At 50.7% G+C, this 22101-nt stretch overlaps 1 protein-coding gene across 1 annotated transcript; it reads left to right on the top strand.

Annotated features, from left to right (window-relative positions):
* The first annotated feature begins 337 nt into the window (after nt 1-337).
* Nucleotides 338-18983, top strand: TMPRSS4 (transmembrane serine protease 4). The gene is made up of 13 exons (XM_077777871.1): nt 338-442; nt 1825-1858; nt 5261-5374; nt 7074-7226; nt 8309-8438; nt 11291-11392; nt 12499-12539; nt 14525-14684; nt 15782-15948; nt 16732-16830; nt 17018-17160; nt 18264-18413; nt 18960-18983. The coding sequence occupies exons 1-13, from the start codon at nt 338-340 to the stop codon at nt 18981-18983; spliced, it is 1422 nt and encodes a 473-aa protein (XP_077633997.1).
* The last annotated feature ends 3118 nt before the right edge of the window (nt 18984-22101 follow it).

The following is a 22101-nucleotide window of genomic DNA, read 5'->3' as shown; positions in this document are numbered from 1 at the left end:
TCAGCTACATCCGCCCAAGGCTCCATGTCACCAAAGGTCAAAGCCAAGCACGTCCCTCCAGCAGATTACAGAGTCTGGGAGATAAGGAAGGGGCTCCTTCTCCCAAAGACTATGTCCGCCACACTCAGGTATGAGAGCAAACACCCAGGGACGGACACACACACACACACACACACACACACACACACACCAGACCTAATCTGGGACACCCACACAGGGGTCAGTCCCCCAGATGGGACTAGAAAACTCCCAGGCAGAAGTGTTCAGGGCCCTGCAACTCTTCTCCCAACCAGTGGGACTGCCATGACCTCAGCACCATGAACAGATCAGTTCCAGGATGGAGACCCAGACTCAGGCAGGCCTGCTGCTCCCCCAGCCCGACTCTAGATCCTGTGCCAGCTGCAAAGGGAGCAGAGAAGAGAGGCTTCTGGGAGGCACAAGGGTGAGGTATGAGCCTTGGAAGTCCCCCCCTTCCCCTTTGATTTGGAGAAAAGGGGGTGTGTGACCCCAGTGTGCATGGCTCCTGTGCCTGACCCTGCGTGGCTGTGTGTGTGCTGAGTGCACACGTGAGGTGGTGTAAGGGGAAGAACAGAGGCTTGTGTGTATTTGTGTATGTGCGTCAATGGTGACCTAAGATGACACTTGCAGAAATGCCACAGTGCCCTGCTACCCTGGTATTGCTTTTGTCTGTTTACTCGGTTAAGCATAACATACACTCAGTAAAATACTCAGATCTCACGTATACCCCCCAAAGAATGTTCAACATATGTGCCCCCCATGTAACCAGCGCTTAGATTAAGATCTATATGTTTTCTAGTATTCCAGAAGATTCCATCGTGCTGCTTCCAACAACTGTCCCACCTCCCCATTGATAATCACTATTCTGACTTGTTGCCATAGATCAACTTTACCTTTTAAAATTCATATATATGAAATCATGAAGAGAATATTCTCTTGTGTCTCATTTCTTTCCTTCATTATGTCTATGAGATTCATTACATTTAGTGTAGGTGATGCCTGTCTATTGTTGAAATATATTCCATGATACAAATATACCACAATTTATGTATCTATTCCACCAATGACTGACATTGGGTTTGGCCAATTTTTAGCTATTATGAGTGCAGTCACTACAAATATTCATACACAGATGTTTTGCTAGACACACGCCCTCATTTCTCCTGGCTGATTCCTGGGCCATAGAATCATAGAACAGTCATATAGCACGAGCAGATTCAGCCAAACCATTTCCTAAAGTATCTGTGCTAATTTATACTCCCAACAACAGAGTATAAGAGTTCCAGTCATCCCACATCTTTGTCAACACTTAGTATTGTCAGTCTTTTTAATGTTAGCCATTCTGGTGTCTATGTGGAGCTACCTCGTTGTGATAAGAATTTGCATTTGCTTGGATGAGTAAGGATATCTTTCGGCATCAACTGGCCATGGAAGTGTCCCCTTATGTGAGGGATCCAAGTATTTACAGAACTACTACATCTACCGAAGTAGACGAATGGTTGACCAGACCAGCAGAGCAGAATCATCCTCAGAAATTCAGCAATACAGCAACTCAACAGCCAGTCGTTTCCACAATTGCCAGCTAGTTGCTACCCTTAGTAAGGTAGTTGTACCAGGCAATATAGACGTATAACTGAATTTTATATTTTGAACCAATTAGATATCATAGAGCCTACCCCCCCTTCCACTTAGATCCAGCAGGGAGAAGGCCATAGAGATAAGAACCAAGAACTTCCCCTGGGCTCTTAGTCCCAGCCTGAGAAGTTCCCTCCCTCAACTCACTGACTGTTTTTCCTTCATTTACAGGATCCTGACAGCGATCAACCCCTCAACAGCCTTGGTAAGCTCAGGTCTGGCTTTCCCCTGTCTACTTCAGCCTCCAAGTTTCAATCAGTTACCAACTAGATACTAAATCCCTCTTTCATGGCCCTCACCGCCACCACCGAGGGCTAAATGCTACGGAAGATATCCACCCACCCACCCATTCATCATTCAACAAAAAAGTATTAAGCAACTGTGAGGTCCAGGATAATTCTAGAAGTAGGAAGCATGGTCTCTGGGGAAATAGGGCCAACAAACCTAAAACCCCAAAAGCAGTCATTCTCCAACGCATTCATTCAGTTCTTTTCTTATTCATTCAACAACGCTGTGTGTGCTTGCCTTGTGCCAGGCTCTAGGCTAGATGCTAGACTAAGCAGGAAATAAGACAGCCAAGTCCCTGCCCGCATGAAGTTTACAGTCTGACCATGCGGTCACGAAACAAGTTGGACGAAGGTATTTTCCCTGGTAGACTAGAAAATCATCGTGTTTGCCTGAATAATTTAAGAGATATAGTGTACCCAAATTTAAGGGCTTTTTTCCCCCTCCATTCCATTTTCTTAAACCATTGATAGCTACTCCTGATAGCCTACTGAATCAGCAAAACAAGTGAGCAAAAACAAATTACTATGACAGATCAGCAAGGAAATAACTGATCCCACTTACTTCAACCATTTCAGGGTCCCAAGTTAATAATGGTTACAAACCACATAATCTCCCGCAAGAAGATGGCGGCATGTTTATACTTTGGAATTAGATGTATCAATAGACCACAGCGTCCCCAGAGAATACCAGACTTCCAAGAGTGCTACCAGCTGAGTAAGCCTGAGAACTGCCAACCCAGAAACAAGTTAAATTAGCAACCAGTGCCTGTGTGAAGGGAGCTCGAGAGTGAGGCATCAGCGCCAAGTGATCAGAGATAATAGCGCCATGGGTCAGGCGAGCTTTGACGAAGTCCCCCCAGGAGTAAAGGACCACAAGATGGAAGGAAATGATGAGGGTTTCAGTGGTGGAGGGAGGAACGGGAGCAAAGGCTCAGAGGTAAGAATGAAGCAGGTGTGCAAGGATCAGGGCACGAACCGTCCACATGGTGCCCGGGGCTGGCAAGGATTAGCAGTGTGAAGCTCACGTGATGAAGAGAGGGAGGCCAAATCACACTGGCTTTGAAAGTCTGGAGAAGAGTGTGGTCTGGAGACAGAAGTCATGCAGGGTCCTCGAGCAGGGAAATTACAAGACAACAGTATTTGGGGGGGCTGTGTCTGGCAGCAGTGTGCGGGACAGGCTGGAGGAAGGAACAGTGTCAGGCAAGGAGGCTCACAGTGGCTTTGTTAACCTTAAGTATGAAATGTAAACCAGGAAAACTCTACCCATCCTGATGATGTTCTCCCTGAGAACCTCAGGGAGGCAGAGACATGGGGACCTGGACAGGGGAACCCATCAAGGGGCTCCCAATAGATGATTGACCTCTGAAAAAACAAGCCCATCTCATGTCCCCAGGGGTAAGTGCTCAGTAAAGAAATCATGCCTGAATGGATGAGCAAAATGTCACCATATCCATGGCCATAGGAAAGAGGACAGTTCTGCACACTGACTACTGGAACTTTAAAACAGTATCTGCTAAGATTGACATTCTCCTATGTGCCAGCTCCTGGGAATAACAAGCAATACCGGCCCACACCCCCAGGGCCTGAGCTCTGTGTCTGAGGTTTAAATTCTCTTTTGAGGAAACACAAAGTTTTCTATGCTTTCCTTTTCAACAGATTCAATGATATCAGCACTTACTGAGCACCAGTCTCTGGCTGGGCGCCATTCTCTGCTTTTGAAAAGCTGAGGAAAGAGATCAAGACAGACATATAATTAGCCATTGTTCAAGCCAGAAAACGAGACCTGTAAGAAAGACAGAAAGGATATACTCACAAGATCAAGCAAAGAGCAATGCATGTATTCACTCAGCAAATACCTGTTGAGGCACCAGGGAGTTAGGAGAGAACGAAAAAGACAAAAAGCCCTCTCTTCATGGAGCCTTCATTTCAGGCAGGTGTGGGAGGGGACAGAACATATATAAAATATATAAAATATGTAAAATATAGAGTATATTAGAGCTGATAGGCATCTAAAACAATAGGGAAGAGGACAGGTAGTTGGGAAATTACCTTTTAAGTAGGGAAGTCAAGAAGGTGTCACAAGGAAGGTGACATTTGAAGAATAACTTGAAGAAGATGAGAGAGCAAGCCATGGAGAGGTAAGGGGAAGAGAGTTGACCTATTGTTTTCTAGGGATTCTCAGGGTTGCCCTGCTTCCTGCTCTAGCTCGCCCTGGAGGAGAAGTCCCATCTCCCCCAGCTTATTACCTGCCAGATGAGGGGATGTGAAAGAATCAGTCTATCTCTGATACTTCCTGAGAATTTAACTTTTTCAAATCCTTGCCTCTGTACCATCTCCTTGGATAACCATATGAAATGGACAATATAGTTATTATCACTTCTGTTTTAGGCATCTACAGGCTCCTACCTGGTCTTCCTGACCCCAAACTCTTGTTCCCATCCAACTCCTCCCTGATGAAAGATTCATCTTTCTAAGTATTGATGTGATCGTGTCTCTCTGCTGCTCAAAAGCCTCCCATAGCTCCACTCTGCCTTCAGGATAAAATCCAACCCTCCGGCAGGTATTCAAGACTCTCCATGAACTGACGATGCCAGTCCTGCCTCCACAACATGCGTTTGTCCACGTCACATCCCAGGCACATGGGGAACACACAGTCGCCTGACCCCAGACCTTTGCCCAGCCGGTCTAGACCTCCACCCCACCCCATGTCCACCTAAAGAGGTCCATTTAAGTGCTTTGATGTCTGGTGGTAGTGGCAACTATGTCCTTGTGTGCTTCTTCCCCCCCAAACTTCGATCTCCTTAAAGACAAGGACTGTTCTAGGGACTCACTGGTTTCTTGAGTTCAGTTGGAGATGGAGGCCATTAGGACACATTCATTCACAAGTATTTATTAGGGCTCTACTAAGCTCATAATGCATCACAGGTCCCTGCCCTCCTCAAGCTTACAGTTTCATCAAAAGATAAGTCAGAAAAGAGGATAAATGATAGTGAAGTGAGTGAGCCCTTGCCTCTTCTGGGGCAGATAGGACAAGGTGAAACATCCCAGAAGATGCTAAGTCGCAACAAGAGGAAGACACCATGGTCTAGAGGCTCATTTGAAGGGCACAGGTGAAAGATGGATAAGCCTCGGTAAGGAAGGAGGTAGAGTGACCACGTGCCACTGAAGCTAAGCCCAGTCTGCAGAATAAAACCCCTGGGCTAAGCAAAACTGTCCCCAAAGCATCTGTGACTGGGCACAAGAGCTCCCTGGCAGGGAGGCTGTGAGCCTTGGCAGGGGCGGTCTTCAAGTGCTGACTGCAGGCTCTTTCCGTCTCACAGATGTCACCCCTCTGCGCAAATCCTGCACTCCCCTGGAGACCTTCAAAAAGGTGGGGGTCCCCATCATCGCAGCACTGCTGAGCCTGGCGACCATCATCGTCACAGCTGTCCTCAGTAAGTGGCCCCCACCCCCACAGCAAATGGCAGCTCCCACCCGCCTCTCTGAGCACAGCCTTACCCTCCACCCTATCACCCGGCAGTCACAGGCAGGTGATCTGCATAAAGCTTTGTGTGACACGCATCCACCCCTGCACTGAAGGGAGTGAAAGGGGGAGGTGAGCTCAGCTCCCACCTACCCACAGATGATCTCTGCCACAGAGAAGGCACAGCAGCATGTGTTACAAACCCACTCAGGCCCCTGGCCGGGGCAGGGGGGCGGGCGGTTTGCAGACACCTGAGCAGCCTTACTGGCTGCAGCAGCAGAGAACCCTCTGGCTTGTGAGGCAGAGACACAGAGAGAAGGCTCTAGGGAGGCTCCACCCAGGGCAGACAGCACACCCTCCCTGCCTTTAGCATTGTCTTCCTCTCGGCCAGTGCCTAGACCCAGTGTGATCTCCGGCAAGCACCCTGTAACCGAGGGAACTGAATGACCTGTGATGCCCATAGTCCCTCCTCTCAGCTCCCACTCCTGTGACTGTCTTTGCCTTCACCTCCCCATAGTCACTCTCAGGGTGGGGGGTAGGGCACGAGGGACCAGGCTAGGAGTCGGGGCACCTGGGTGAGGACCCTGGCATGCCCCTTGCTGCTGTGACCTTGAGTAAGTCCTTCGACCTCTCCCAGCTTCAGACTCCTCATCTGTAAACTATCAGAGGGCTGTCAGAGGGCTATCGGAGATAATGTGTGTAAGATACCCAGATGAAAATCAGGTGGTGCAAAAGTGTGGGTCAGCATGCAGCATGCAGAGAGGTGACCAAGGCCACAAACAGAGGCATGCATTTGCTAACTGGGTAGGACGGGCCTTTCGGGGGCCCGTGCTTGTAACCATGGTGGTATTTCCACCAGCAGCAGCCATGGCCACTCAGAGATCATGGGGCCCCAACCCTCATCTTCCACTAGAGCACCCAGGCTCAGAGAGGAGGCGTGGCAGTTAGAGGCAGCTGAGAGTGGGGACTGTCTGTGGAGATGGGAATGCGGATCCCCAGCACAAACACCAGCCAGAGCCCCAGTGAGGTGGGAGATGCAGATTGCCTCCTGCACTTGGCCAGCCTTGGCAATGGGTCTGCAGCAGCAGAAGTAGACTTGCCGCGGTCCTAGGTCTGGTTTTCTTTTGGTTTTTTTCTTCTTACAAATAGTTTATTGTCAAGTTGGTTTCCATATAACACCCAGTGCTCATCCCCACAAGCGCCCTCCTCCATGCCCATCACCCCCCTCTCCCCCACACCCATGAGTCCTCAGTTTGTTCTCAGCATTCAAGAGTTTCTCATGGTTTGCCTCCCTCCCTCTCCCCCACTATTTCCCCCCTTCTTCTCCCCCATGGTCCTCAGTTAAGTTCCTCCTAATCCTCTTATACGTGGTCCTAGGTCTGTTCTATTTAGACTAATAAGAAGGAGAGCTTGCTTTCTCTGCACACATGTCCTGCCGCACTGGAGAGAGAAGAAGGGGCCAAATTCATCCAGGGGAGGCCTGGGCAAGCAGTGGTGCCGGAGTAACAACTGGGGTCTCCACACAGGCTACCAAGTGGCATAATGGGGTCTGGAACCCTCCTCTGCCTTAGAGCCCAGTATAGTTTTAGGGACACACAACCTCTGCCACCCCCCTGGCTGCCTGCTGGACTGTCAGCCCTCACGGCCCCCTCCCTGCCCCTGCCTTCCAGTCAAGGTGATTCTGGACAAATACTACTTCCTCTGCGGGCAGTCTCTCCACTTCATCCCGAGGAAGCAGGTGTGCGACGGCCAGCAGGACTGTGCCTCGGGGGAGGATGAGCAGCTCTGTGTCAAGAACTTCCCCGATGAGTCCCCAGTGGCAGGTGAGTCCAGGAGCTGGAGGGGGCGTAGGGGTGCGGGCACAGCAGGAAACCAGCTCCAGTGCCCTTGGCCCCCTGCATAGCATCTGCCAACTGACTGGTCAGTTTCCATCCCTACTGTAAGGTTCTGGAGAACAGGACCAGATCTTGCCAACGAGATGCCAGTACTTAACATGCATCGAAGACTCAGTGAATATCTGATAACAAACAGAGGCCCAGAGGGGACAGGAAATTCCAACAGAGCCTGCCCCATCCTGCTGCACATGGGGTGGAGCTGAGGCAGGGGGCTGGATTGGATGACCCAGGGGAGTTCTCTCCTTTCTAGGAAATCTGTTCCTTCAAGGGGACTAGAAAAGTAAGGCCAATAGCCATGGCCACTGACTAGCTGTTGATCCCTCTGTCCATTAGGTTAAGTGCTCACTGTAACACGCTATGTAACAAGACTGAGCTAGGTCCTTCAAAGGAATAGGGGACGTTTCAAACAAAAACTTGTATTCCCTCTTGGATGGGGCCGCCCAGCTTCCTCCACCTAGTACGTGGGCTCTGGAAAGAAAGGATAGCCCAGGAGATGGGTGTTGGGGCTTTCGAGGCGCAGGACTAAGTGACTTCTTGCATATCTCCTTTTTTTAAATCAGAAGTCAAATGCCTATGGGCACCTGCAATTCTACTGCCAATAGTATTTCCCTCTCAACCTCCTCCCTCTGACCTCATGTGGAAAAGGAGCTAGGTTCCTCACTAAGAAGTTCCCTAGGCTGGGCAAGCTGTGTGGGGGCATGGGTAGAGTCCCCATGTATCACCAAAACTGGTATCTATAGCAGCAAAAGACAAAGTTCTTAGTAATTGTCCCAGGGCAACAGGCAACATGGCGGTTGTTCCCAAGACATCTGGTCACCCTAGCTACCATCAAAATGAGGCTCACTTGGGTGGAGCCAAATGGAAGGACTTCCCTTGGGGCTGAAAGGGTTGGGGTTCTGTGATGTGCCAGGGTCTGGGTGTAGGGAGGCTGTGCCAGCCTCATGAATTCTGAGGAAGATGGGCCAGACGGGCCCCTGACGTGCAGCTGACCCTGGTTCTTCCCTTCTCAGTCCGCCTCTCCAGGGACCGATCCACTCTGCAGGTGCTGGACCTGGCCACGAGGAGCTGGGCCTCTGTCTGTTTCGACAACTTTACAGAAGCTCTGGCCAAGATAGCCTGTGGGCAGATGGGCTACGACAGGTACCCAGCCCAAGCCTCCAGAGGCTGTCCCCTCACCCCTATGACCTCCCCCCTTCCTCCTCCTTTCCCAAAAATATAGATTCTGGAGTCAGAACCATTCCTGAATTTAAGCACTTTCATGTACAAGCAACATGAAGTTCAATCTCCTAAGCCTCAGTTTCCCCAGGAGTCAATTGGGTAAAGTACTAGCAACTTCATAGGATGGCTGTGAGGTGCAGCAAGAGAACATAAGCCCCACCATGACCCCCAACAGTTCTGGCTCCTTACAAGCTTCCTTCCTTCTTGGCTTTGCGGGAAGCCACCCTGCCCCAGAATATAATTCACTTATTCAATGTCCCATCAGTTAACATCTAGGTGTAGACAATCCTGATTTCATTGAGCTCCATCAGCAATCCCGGCTCTCTCAGCAAAATTTTTTTTTAATAGTTTATTGTCAAGTTGGTTTCCATATAACACCCAGTGCTCATCCCCACAAGTACCCTCCCCTCCATGCCCATCACCACCCTTCCCCTCCCCCCCACCTCCATCAGTCTTCAGTTTGTTCTCAGCATTCAAGAGTCTCTCATGGTCTCAGCAAATTTCAAAAGCAATTTCAAATCTTCAGTGGATGAAGAGTTATGTAATCATAGTAAGGGTGCCTGCACAATGTGTGTATATTCATCTGATCTCGGCAAAAGCCAAAAAGGTCGTTTTTACAGTATCTGTTTTAGAAATAGGTTCAGCGAAGATGAGTAACTTGCTTGGGTAGGAGCTGGGAGGGAGAGGCCTGAAATTTGTGCCCCAGACCCCTTCATTCCTGTGCATCAGGAATTCTAGCAGCATCTGTGTCTAGGTTGGGTCATTCTCTCCTCTCCCAAGGCTCTCCCTGTAAAGGGAGGAGAGGTGAGGCCATCGATCACTCAGAGAGCCTAACTAGAGAGGAGGAAGAAGAACCCATTTAATCAGCTGCAGAGTGGGGTACCTCCTCCCCGGAAAGCCCCAAGGAGTCTAAGAAACTAGACCCAGAGTATAGGCTGAAATGAGAAATGCCAAGCAGACATCATCAATCAATCACAGAACCCCTCTCCCGTGGAGCCCTAAAGCAGCCTCAGGGTCCTTCTTCGAGAAACGCTCCAGGCAACATCACTGCGCCATCAGACCCTTTCGCCCCCTCTGCTCCCTGCTCCCCACAGGGTACAACCCCAGACTGGACACCTCCGCCACCTTCATGCTTGAGGAGAGCCAGGAAGGCACACCCTGCCCCTGCTCTTCCCCAGCAGCCGCCCAGCGCAGCCTCCCCCGCAGCCAGCCCCTCCTCCCCCTGCAGCCCAGCCCAGCCGCAGCGGGGCGATGGTAGCCGCCGCAGCAGCCGCCGCCGCCTCGCCCCGCCTGCGGGAGGGCCGCAGCTCGGTTATGCAACCAAGGTGTCCCCAGGCCTTCTTAAGGTCATAGGTTCCTGCAGCTTCTGTCCTTCCAGAGTTCACTAACACACCAAACCAGCTACCAAGTCAAAGCTGGTCAGAGTTATTCTGATACCATAATAGGATATTATATTTTTTTGAGGATATAAGTGGTGACCAGAGGTTAACTTTCCTGGAACTGTCCATTTCCACCCCTGTCCCTCCTTCTGGGTCGAGGTTTCTCTACTTTCCTTCCCCCGCCTAGACAGGAAGCCCGACTCGTCCCAGGGCCATAAGAGCCTACAGGGTTCAAAGGGGGAGGGGCTCTGGAGATCATCAGGTCCACCTATCATTTTACAGAAGGAGAAACTGAGGCGTAAGGAAACCCGGAGAAGGGTGTGACCTGCCAAGGTTACACATCAAGCTAGTGTCGGAGCCAGGACAAAAACCTCCATCTCCAGGGCTCTTAAATCCAGCACCAAGGCACTTGGGTAGCTCAGTCAATTAAGTATGTCCGACTCTTGATTTTGGCTCAGGTCACGATCCCACAAGTATGTGAGTCTGAGCCTCACTTCAGGCTCTGTGCTGGCAGCTCAGAGCCTGCTTGGGATATTCTGTCTGTCTGTCTCTCTCTCTCTCTCTGCCCCTCCCCTGCTTGTGCGCTCTCTCTCTCTCTCAAAATAAATAAATAAACATTAAAAAGAAAAAACCCAGAACTGTCAGACTCCAGTCCAGCCAGGTGCAGCATCGGGCCACACCAGGGAGTGGGTGATTCCCGCCTGGGAATGTGAGAACACCAGTGACCAGTCAGCCAGTGCCTCCGTCAACCTGAGCCCTGCACACAGAGCCAGTACTGGCAGGACTGGATGGGGAAGGATGGGAGAGATTCTGTAAGGAACAATCAGAACAACGGGATTAATCAGGGGAGACTGCCTGGAGGAGCAAAGACTTAAACCCAACATTTGAAAGAAGGCAAACAGATTAGCGGAGAGAAAGGGTAAGGGTGGCCCAGGTGGGAAGAGCGTTTGTCTGGACTTATATAAAGATTGATCTCATCCTGCCCCATCTCCACGGGACCCATAAGTGTACCCCCACTACCAAATTCAGGCCAAATGCCTTATTTGGAAGATCAAGTATCCACATTCCAGTTGCCCTCGAGGTGAGGAGGGAGCTAACCTTTGCCCCCTTGTTCTCCTGGCTGTGAACCAGGAAAAAAAAAATGCTAGGACATTTGAAATAGGGCTACAGCTGGGCGTTAGGAAATCATGTCTCTAACCTTCGTCCAGAGCTCCGGGATCTAGACCAGACCTCGCTACCAGAGAAGCAAGACCATATCCGTGCTATGCCCAGAGCCGAGTCCTGGGATGGATTCTTTAACCCCCGTGTCCTGGCAGTGGGGGCTACCCCCAGTATCTTCTTCTAACCTCCCACCCCCGCTCACATCTCTCTGTCTCCCCTTCCCGACATGAACAGCAAACCCACCTTCAAAGCCGTGAGGATTGGCCCAGACCAAGACCTGGATGTTGTTGGAATCACAGAGAACAGCCAGGAGCTTCAGGTGCGAAATCTAAGTGGGTAAGTGAGGAAATGCCTTCTGGCCTGTAAGAGGCTCACGTGCCGAGGCTGGCTGCCTCCCTGAACAGGTGCAGCAAGGGGGATGTAAGCCAGACAACGGGAAGAACTCCATGCCATGAGGGTTGTCAGATACCAAGGGCTAGAGAATCAGATTATCAGATTTCTGAGAGGTTTTCTGGGTTGACTCCATTTTTTAGATATATAACAGACAGCTGGACAGTGGTCCACGTGTCGGTGGCTAAAACCAAAATTTTTCCTGCTGCTTTATGTTCCCAATTAAACCCAATAGGCAAGGGGCGCCTGGGTGGCTTAGTCGGTTAAGCGTCCGACTTTTGCTTAGGTCATGATCTCGCGGTTCGTGGGTTCGAGCCCCGCGTCGGGCTCTGTGCTGACTGCCAGCTCAGAGCCTGGAGCCTGTTTCAGAGTCTGTCACTCCCTCTCTCTCTCTGACCCTCCCCTGCTCGCACTGTCTCTCTCTCCTAGAAATAAATAAAACATTTTTAAAAAATTAAAAACAAAAAACCCAATAGGCAAGACTCCAAAGGCCACTTTGTCCTTCCCAGCCACTCACCCAGGCCAGAGGAAGAAGGCTCCACACTCCCAGCGCCCCAGGGAAAAGGTTGCGTGGCCCTTGGCAGTGGCCTGTTCCTATGTGTCACAGTCCTGCAATAGAGCCCGGCAGCTAGAGAAAAACTGTCACATTGGAGCAGAGAGCCTCAGAGAGGACGCTGGCTTCTTAGCCTTCAGGGGTGCCACTCAGGGCTGCTATTCATCCAAGAGTGAATCTTGAAAAGGACCAAGATGGTAGCAGAATGATGGTTTGCCTCTAATTCCAGTCAAATCCTTCCCCCCGCCCCCACCCCGCCCCACTTGGAAAGCCCACAGTACAACGGACACTGTTCCAGACTCTGCTCTTCCGCTCTAGGCTGCCAAGAGGGGCTCAGACACAGGCAGAACTGTGCTGAGTGGTCAGGTCATTTCCATGCAGTCCCATAGAATGTGGGTCCCAGATTTCCCAAGTATTGGCAGGGGGCTGGGGTCAACCGTGCCAGAGGACCGGCATCCTTGCCTCTCAGAAACCACAAGGCTCTGTGTCTCCCTTCCAGGCCCTGCCTCTCAGGCTCCCTGGTTTCCCTGCACTGCCTTGGTGAGTACGCCTCATCTCTGAGGGTGCGGGCCCTGGGCCAGCGATGAGCAGGGAGACCTTCATCCTCACTCTTAAATCTCTCAGACTAAGTTTCCTTCTGTTTTGTCCCAAACTTCCTTCTTTGGGCCTTGGGTTTGTAGGTCAATGCTCCTTCAAGTGGGTGACATTAAGACCCCTTCCATACCATCCACACACAGCCCCACAGCCTAAGCAGAGAACAGGGAACAGAAAACTGGAAAGGACAGATCTGGGCCTCCACACCCTCCCTCCCCCATCACTGGGTCACAGTCTGCCCCGTTATCCAAGATCAAATTATCCATGTTCAGTTTAGCCAAAAGACACTGAACAGTTAGACTGTGTCTAGCACAGTCAGGTGCTGCTTAGCAATAGAAAATACCCGACAAGGGAAAGAATCAGCCACTGTCCTCGGGAGCTTATGACTGAGCTGAGGAGCGAGACGCAAGGCTCTATGTGTGGTGCAAACTGAGCAGTGGCCACAGCTGACATGGCAGAGAGAGATCTTCAGAGGCCAGGAGACTCCCTGGCTTCCAGCGTGACCTTGAATAATGCACTTGATCTCTCTGAGGTTCCACTTCCCTAGAAAGCCTTTCGTCCAGCTGCCCAAGAGGATTCTGGGAGACTCCCTGCTCTTATAGAGGAGATGAGAAGAGAAAACAAGCACTGTGGTCCAGCTCACGCAACCAGCCCCATGGTAGACCTGAGCAGAGCCTGGAAGGATGGCCAGAAACTGGACGGGCTGAGTAGAACGAGGTCATCATCACTGCCTTTGCAGTAGATATGCTTCCTCATCGGATGTTAAGACTTTTTGTCACCATCAGGTGACACCCACAATTCCTGGGAGGGGGACGCCAACACGTGGTCACAGACCCTCCCCGGAGTCTCACTGAGAAGGCTGAGGCTCACTGAGAAGACTGAAGCACAACCAAAATGAACGGCTGGCCAGCACCCAGGACAGGCTATGGAAATTCCAAGACCAGAAAAATCCCCAGGGGTTGGGTGGCCTGGAGGTGGTGCCCAGGCTAAATCGCGAGCCTTAGGCTCCCGGAAAGGAGAGATCACATCTGCTGGTCTGTCTTGTCCTCTGCTCTCTTTCCTGCATCCTTGATCACAGTAGGCACTTGATTCAAATGTGCTGAATGAATCAGTGGTTTAGATAAACAGCACAGCGGATAGCATCTCAGGGACAGGGACTTCCTTGAGCAAAAAGAGGAGGACTTTTTAGGGAGCTACAAGCAGATCGATTCGGCTAGACAGAAACCTGATAGAAGACTGCAGGCAGCTGCCAGAAGGAGGACTTTAAACTCTACTCTAGAAAGAGAGATACCTCGGGGCTCTGAGGGGGTAAGGGCAGCCTTTTCCTCTGAGAAACACCACTGTGGCAGTGACCTCCAGGACTGGAGAGGCAGAGAGCAGGGCAGGGAGGTGGGAACGGAGGCTTTTACAAGAGCTTGAGGGTCATGATGGAAAAGCCAAGGACAGTAGCATGGGAAAGAAAGTTGTCAATCAGGGAGACTCACACAGAGGGGGAGGGGGGAATCGGAGAAAGGGGAGTTTAAGATAGGAAGATCCAGTTTGTGGAACTTTCTTCCCACTCCCCCAGAGCAGTTTGTGGGCGTCTGCTTGCCAGTACTCAGCGGAATGGCCGGGGACACTCTGCTTGGGCAGGACTTTCATAATTCTGCATCACTGTTTGGCTTGAAGGTCATGAATTCCCGGCACAATGGACACACCCACATTCACAACAGAAACTCTAACACACCCAAGGCTGAACAAAGGAGGGGGAGATTGCGGGAAAGCCTACGGTCTGGGATATTCAAGGTCTTCCTATAAATAGCTCAAAACTGGCCTGGTCCTCCCCACCCCTCCAGGCCCCTGCTCTAAGGGGATGGACTCTGGGCTCCAAGGGAAGGCCATCCCCTCTGGCGCCAGACTCCTGATTTCTCCCTCCTTCCTCCTGACTCCAGCCTGTGGGGAGAGCCTGAAGGCCCCTCGGGTGGTGGGCGGGGAGAAGGCCTCCGTGGATTCTTGGCCTTGGCAGGTCAGCATCCAGTACAACCAACAACACATCTGCGGAGGGAGCATCCTGGACCCCTACTGGATCCTCACGGCAGCCCACTGCTTCAGGTAAGGCCCGCGCTGCACAGAAGCCCTGGGGGATCAAAGCCTTGGAGGGACCGGAGCGCCTGGCTCCCCCGTCTCCCAACCTGTGTCTCGATGCTCTCGCCCCTCTTTGTCTTCCCTCTACAGACTGTGTGCCAGGGTGTGGCCACCTCAAGGAGACGCTGGACACGATGTCCTTGGTTAGGACACTCCGGGTCTGAGCAGAGGGCGCGGGTCACCCAGCTTGGTCCCTTCCATTTGGGAAGCCATCAGATACCCAGTGTCCTCAGTCTGGCTCCATATCAATCACGCCACAGCTCTTCCCCTCCATCTCCCTGCAGTCCTGAGAACACTCCCCCTCTGTCAGTCTTCTACGGACTGGTTCCAGGATCCAGAGTCATTGCCACTCCTTTGTCATGGCTAAAAACTTTAAAAAAGCATAGATTCCCTTACAGGTTAGCGGAGAGAGGCCTGCCCCAACCTCTGGGGAAGGATTACTCCTTGGCCCTCTTCACTTATTTCCTTTCCTTTCTTTGTTCCCTTCCTTCCTTTCATTCAATATAGTCCTCAGATGATGAGAACTATATTATGTGCCCATGTGTGTTAGATCCCATCATTGCCTTAGAGGAACTCATGGTGTCGGCCAGTGAGTCTTAACCTTTTCTGGGATCTTACAAAGCTCTAAGTTCTTTCCTGGAGAACGAGCCCTGCACACTAAGCAAGCAGAAATGTCTGGAGTCAAGGGGAAGAGAGACAAGTATGTAACATAACTGGCAACACGAGCGAGTACCACATGAGTAACACAGAGGATAAAAAGCATTGTAGGAGAGAGGGCCAGGACCCCAGAGCTCAGGCACTGGGTACAGCCCCTTCCTCAGCCCTCCAATTAGAAGCTTCCTTGGATAGATTGCACCGGGGGAAAGGATCAAATCCCCTTTTGCAATTGGGCCTTTGGTAGGGGATTCCTCAGACCTGTTCCTTCTCTGCCACTCCTGCCCCCACCATCATTACCTCCTCAAGTGGGGACATTCAGCACCCCAGTCTCCAGATCCCTGGGGACCCAGCTTTTGACAAGGTCTCCTCATGCTTGGTTCAGGTCTCAACTCTGCCTCTGCCCCTAGGAAGCATCTCGATGTATCCAACTGGAAGGTGAGGGCTGGCTCAGACAAAATGGGCAACTTCCCATCCCTGCCTGTGGCCAGCATCTCCGTCATGGAGTTCAACACCACGTACCCCAAAGAGAAGGACATTGCCCTCGTGAAGCTTCAGTTTCCGCTCACGTTCTCCGGTGAGAGGCGGCATCTGGGAATAGACCCCGTGGATCAGCTTATTCTCCCATTCTTCCACGAGCTCACTAAGTGGCCTCGGGCACATCATTTGTCCTCTCAAGCCCTTGGCTGTACGTTTGTCTCCAGTGAATTTACCAGCCTAACGTCAGTGATGCCATGAGGCCCCCTTGAGCTGTCAGCTCCTGCTGGATTCTTGGGAAATCTGTTTTCTCCATGCGCAGCGCCTCAAGTGAGAATTGTAGATGCGTCCAATCTTGGAGTTGGGAGGGACCTGAAAGATCATCTAGTCCATCCTCCACCCCCAACCGATGCCAAGAGCCTGCACAATATCTCTGCCAAGGGGTTGTGCCCATCTGGTCTCCTCCAGGGACCGGCTGCTCATTACTTTTAGGGAAGCCCACGGAATCTTTGAACAGCTCTGGTAGAGGACTCATGTTTGGATAGTATTTATATCTATGGATAGCATTTCCAACTGCCACTCGTGCAGGACTCTAGTCCCTTGGAGAAATGAGGGTTCTATTCCCAAGTAAGTTTGGGAAACATTTTTATAGTAGAGCTCTCGTCTTGGGCCATACGAGTATATTAAAGATACGGTTTAAAAAATTTTTAATTTGTTTTCTTATGTTTAACACCTAGCTCCTCGATTTATTTGACCACAGAATTTTTTTTCTCATGCCACTTTCGTTGAGGTCCCATAGAAAATAGATCCCACAAACCCTGCCGTCAACCTTTTCGGAGGGCTTAACCACCAGGCTCTCCCTCTTTCTCTCTGCTCCTGGCAGGCACCGTCAGACCCATCTGCCTGCCCTTCTTCGATGAGGAGCTCACTCCAGCCACCCCACTCTGGATCATCGGATGGGGCTTTACGGAGCAGGGTGGAGGTAAGTCCCAAGCTCAGGACCACAGGGCTGAGGGAGCAGCTCTCGGAAGTGACGGGAAGGACGACCATGCTTCAGAAAAACCCATCCTGGAAGTCCAAGCACCAAGGTGCCAGGCAACCCTGAGAATTATCCCGGGCTGGGGGTAGAAGGCAAAACTGGGAATGTGAGTGTGTTTTCAACCTCCCAGGAAAGATGTCGGACACGCTGCTGCAGGCATCCGTGCAGGTCATTGACCGCACTCGGTGCAACGCGGAGGATGCATACCAGGGGGAGGTTACTGAAAAGATGCTGTGCGCGGGCGTCCTGGAGGGCGGCGTGGACACCTGCCAGGTGGGATCATGAGGGAGTTCCTTGGCTAGGGAGGTTAGTCTCGGAGAGGCAAAGCCCAGAGGGGGACTGCCCCACCTGAAGTCTTGTATGTGGTGGGCACTCCATGTGTGAGGAAGGGAGAGAGAGAAGGCAAGGGTCAAGGGTCAAGGTCAAGGTCAAAGACGGAAGGATGGAAACAAGCAGGAAGATTTCAAATGCGTATTTCACATACAAAGATTCCCTTCATCTTACTCCCTGTCACTTGAGGGCAGAACACCAGGTCTATTTTCTCTAGAACTGTCAAGATGCTGAACTGCACTAGAGAAAACAATCTAATGCTGGTTAAGCCCTGGCGCAAGGCCTCCCCACCCACCGCACTGATGGGTCCCGGGATGCATCCTCACTCCCTCCGCTCCCAGAGGATCTCCTGTCCCCATTCTCGGTCATTAAATTCCTCCACTCAAGAGGTGTCTCTTAGTCATCTCTTGAATGCCAGATAAAGAGTGGTTTGGAGGACAGTGTCTTCTTCCCTCAAGGATCTCACAGTGGTGGGGGTGGGGGCAGTCAGTCTACGGTGTTATCGGGAGGGAGGGAGTCTTGGGGGGCTATAGGATCTGGGACAGACACCCAAACAGTACACTTCTTGTTATCTGACATATTCTTAATCTGTCTTGTTGTTTGCTTGTTCTTCTTGCTCTCTTCTCCATTTGACTCTAAGCTCCCCAAGGACATTGTCCCAGAACAGTAGGTGGCATGCAGTAGGCACCCCATGAGTAGCTAAATCAATTTGGGAAATGCCAGGTTAAACAAAGACAGTCAGGCTTCTCACCGCAGAACCCCTTAGAGCCTTCGGTTTGCTAGTGTGTGTTGTGAATCCCTGCGAGAAGGCTAACGGCAGCCAACAACGTCCTTGACCACAAACAGAACCCTTTTGCCGCAAGTGGGAGGTCATTCCAAGCTGCAGGAACAGCATGGGCAGAGGCAGTGAAGGCAGAACAGCACAGAGCACTGGGAGGCACAGGATAGATGGGTTAATGCAGGGGTGGGAGGCCAAGGAAGAGAAGCCCCTTCCTCCACCCCACCCCTGCGTGCCCTCTCCGGCAGCCCCTTCTGGTGTCTCACAGGGTGACAGCGGTGGACCCCTGATGTATCACTCTGACAAGTGGCAAGTGGTGGGCATCGTGAGCTGGGGCCATGGCTGTGGGAGCCCGAGTACCCCAGGAGTATACACCAAGGTCACAGGCTATCTCAACTGGATCTACAATGTCCGGAAGGTGAGCTTCCCGTTGTGCCTACCCTTCCCTTACTCTACCCTAAAGGTACCAAACTTTGCTTAGATTTGACTTAAATGGCTCAGAGATAACCCCTTACATCCTAAATAATTTTCCCTACCAGCGACAGAGAGTCCACCATTAAGAACTGAAAGTCCCTAGATCAGACAATCCCCTTAAATGCAAATGGCTTAGGGTATGGAACACACCCAGCTTCATCACTCTCTATTTCCTGGCAGAATGAGACTATCAGAGACTTTCCAGAGAACAGATTCTGTTGAGAAGGAGGTGGAAAGGCTTGAGAAACTTCCCTAGAAAAGAGAGAGGGGAGCAAAGGGCTTCAGAAAAGGCAGGCTAATTTTGCACACGTCACCACCTTGTCCAGTTTCAAATCATCTGACTCTTTGTTGGTCTTTTGTTGTAGTCTAGGCCATGATGCTTCCGCCCCTCCGTACTGCTGGGAGCTGCTTCCCCCGTCCTACCCACCTGGGGATCCCCCAGAAGTCAGACAGAGCAAGAGCCCCCTTAGGCACCCCTCTCTGCCCACAGCCTCAACATTTCTTGGTGCAGTAAAGGGCCTCCATTCCTACAAAAGACCTCACAGGCCGCAGGCCCCCAGAAGAAAGCCAGCAGCCCCCACTCCACCACCCCTGGGGCTCCAAGCATCCCAAGCAGAACAACACAGCCCACTGAATAGGCCGCCCTTCCCACCAAAGTCTCAGAAGGCATTGCTAAGCCAGGAAGGAACATTCCTCCTCTACTGAATGGACATAGACTCTCCGGTGAGAGCCCAGATCACCAAGGGCTGGAATGGAAGGAGGAGAGGGTCTGAGCCAGCCCTCCCCTCCCCCACCCATCCCCAAGCACACTCAGAGCAAGAAACCAAATGTAACGTAAATGCACTGTCCTGCTACTGACACAACTACTGTTACTTACTGTCGTCATGGTGAGCCCTGTGTCTGCTGCTATTAAAGAGGCTTGTGAAGCCTTGGACACATGCTGACTGCACTGCGTGATAAGAACTGAGCTAGGATTGCTGCACCACCACTGCATCATTCCTGGGCCCGGGCGGGGAAAGGTCCTGGGAGCCCACTGATTCTCAAAGAAGGAAAAAGGAGACCCAAGACTGGAGCTTCTGAGTGATGGCAACAGTGAACTTGCAGACTAGGGAAGCCAGGGTGAGCACGGCTCCACCCCACACAAGGCCTCTTCCCATTTCTCCTGCCTACCATACCCAACCATGGGCCAGAGATAACACCCACGACTTGGGAGGGAGGTGATTTAGGGATTCAAGGCTGATAGTAAATCATGGCACCCCCAGTGGCTGGAAGGAGGTACTGCACCTCTGAGTCCTCCCTGGAGAGCCCTGGGTGTGGCTGCTTGCATTCTTTAAAAAAAAAAAAAAAAAGACATTTATCACCTGCAAAGTCTGAGGTGGTCCCTCAATGGGTTTCTAAGGGACCCTAAGCATGACCATAAGCACTCAAATGGTCAGAGAATTAAGCCCCATGGACTTCTCTGGCCACTGTATGAAGGCCCAGGCATCTGACGGCCCTCCTCGTCAGATCTTAGATAAATACACTTGTTAACGCTTCACTAGGCTCTCAGGAGTAATAGAAATCCCCAAAGGCCAAATAAATGCATAAAGAAATAAACAAAACCATCAGAATCATGAGCTGAAACGATGGTAGAGATTGGGGAGCAACAACTAACTAAAATCTTGGTTTGTCCTGGCAACCAGGACCCACATGAAAGTTGAGATGATGAGAACTCAGCCCAGAGCCAGCGCTCACAATCAAAGATCAGCCAAGATTTTTGAAAAAGAAAACCCCATGAGGGGTGCCTGGGTGGCTCAGTCAGTTAAGCGTCTGGCTTCAGCCTACGTCAACATTTCGCCATTCCTGAGTTTGAGCCCTGTGTTGGGCTCTGTTCCGACAGCTCAGAGCCTGGAGCCTGTTTCAGATTCTGTGTCGTCTTCTCTCTCTGCCCCTCCCCTGCTCATGCTGTCTCTCTCAAAAATAAATAAACATTAAAAAAAAATTTTTAAAGAAAATCCCATGAGTGGGAATCATCAAAAACAGCAAATTATAAGAAAACCAAGCAATTTAAACGTTCGCATTATCAGATTGTAATAAAAAAATAATGGAGTACCTGGGTGGCTCATCTAGTTGCATGTCCGACTTCGTCTCAGGTCATGATCTCACTGTTCATGAGTTCCAACCCTGCATTGGGCTCCATGTGGAGCTTGCTTGAGATTCTCTTTCTCTCCCTCTCTCTCTTTGTCCCTCTCCCACTTGCTTGTGCACTCTCTCTCTCCCCAAAAAATAAACTTAAAAATAATCATAAACTGATACCGCAGGATATTTCTATATGCCAGACACTATTCTAAGTGCCTCACTGCATCCTGAGTCATTTAACATTCACACAAACCTATGAGAGAGGTGCCATCCATATCCCCATTTTATGGGTAAGAAAACTAAGGCACAATGAGGCTAAGGACCTTGCCTGAGGTTACATATAGGTACGCTGAATAAGAGCAGTCAGACTCCAGGGTGCATGCTACGAACTGTCACACTACAGGGCTTCCAATATAAGAGCTTATAAATCTTTAAATAAATTAAAAATGGGCACTTTTCCGCATTTTAAAATATTTTTAAATACTTTTAACTTAAAACACACATAAAATTTACAATCCTAACCATTTTTAAGTATACAGCTCAGTGGTATTAAGTACATTTACACTGTTATGTGGCCATCAATACCATCTGTCTCCAGAAGGGTTTTTCCCTTCCAGAACTCCATGCCCATTCAACAATAACTCCCCATCTTTTCCTGCCCCCAGATACCGGAAGCCACCCTTCTACCTTTTGTCTCTATGAATTTGACTACTCTAGGGACCTCATGTAAGTGGAGTCATATAGTATTTGTCTTTTTGACCACCAGCATAATGTCTTCATCTAGCACAATGTCTTCAAGGTTTACCCATAGTTGTAGCCATGTGTCAGATTTTCCTTTTTTTTAATGTTTATTTATATTTTTCAAGAGAGAGAGAGACAGAGTTCGAGTAGGGGAGGGGCAGAGAGGAGGGGGGAGACACAGAATCCGAAGCAGGCTCCAGGCTCTGAGCTGTCAGCACAGAGCCCGACACAGGACTCAAACTCACAAACTGCGAGATCAGGACCTGAGCCGAAGCCCGACTGAGCCACCCAGGTGTCCCCGAATTAATTGTTTTGGATGCAGCCTTCTAGGGAGCGGTCCAGAGAACAGTCACAGCCCAAAGGCTAGTTGAATCTGGATATTTTCAGGGATAATTTTGGACATCTTCTGGAAATCTTGTCCTGTCCTTCCTCAGAGGCTCCAAAGCAGGTTTCGGGCTCTTGAGCTGTCAGCACAGAACCAGATGAAGGGCTCGAACCCACGAGCCGCAAGATTATGACCTGAGCCACGTCAGACCCTCAACCGACTGAGACACCCAGGCAACACAGATTTTCCTTCCTTTTTAAGGCTGAATAATAGGCCATTATTTATACCACATTTTCTTTCTCCATTCATCTATTGATGAACATCTGGGTTGCATCTACCTCTTGGCCACTGTGAACAATGCTGCTGTGAACATGGGTGTAAAAATATCTCTTCAAAGCAGGTGTTCAAGACCCTGCTTTGGATTCTCTGAGTATATACCTAAGAACAG

The sequence above is a fragment of the Crocuta crocuta genome, unplaced genomic scaffold (assembly GCF_008692635.1).
Source record: "Crocuta crocuta isolate KB4526 unplaced genomic scaffold, BGI_CrCroc_1.0 scaffold271, whole genome shotgun sequence".
NCBI lineage: Eukaryota > Metazoa > Chordata > Mammalia > Carnivora > Hyaenidae > Crocuta > Crocuta crocuta.
This window is presented reverse-complemented; position numbering and strand designations above follow the sequence as displayed.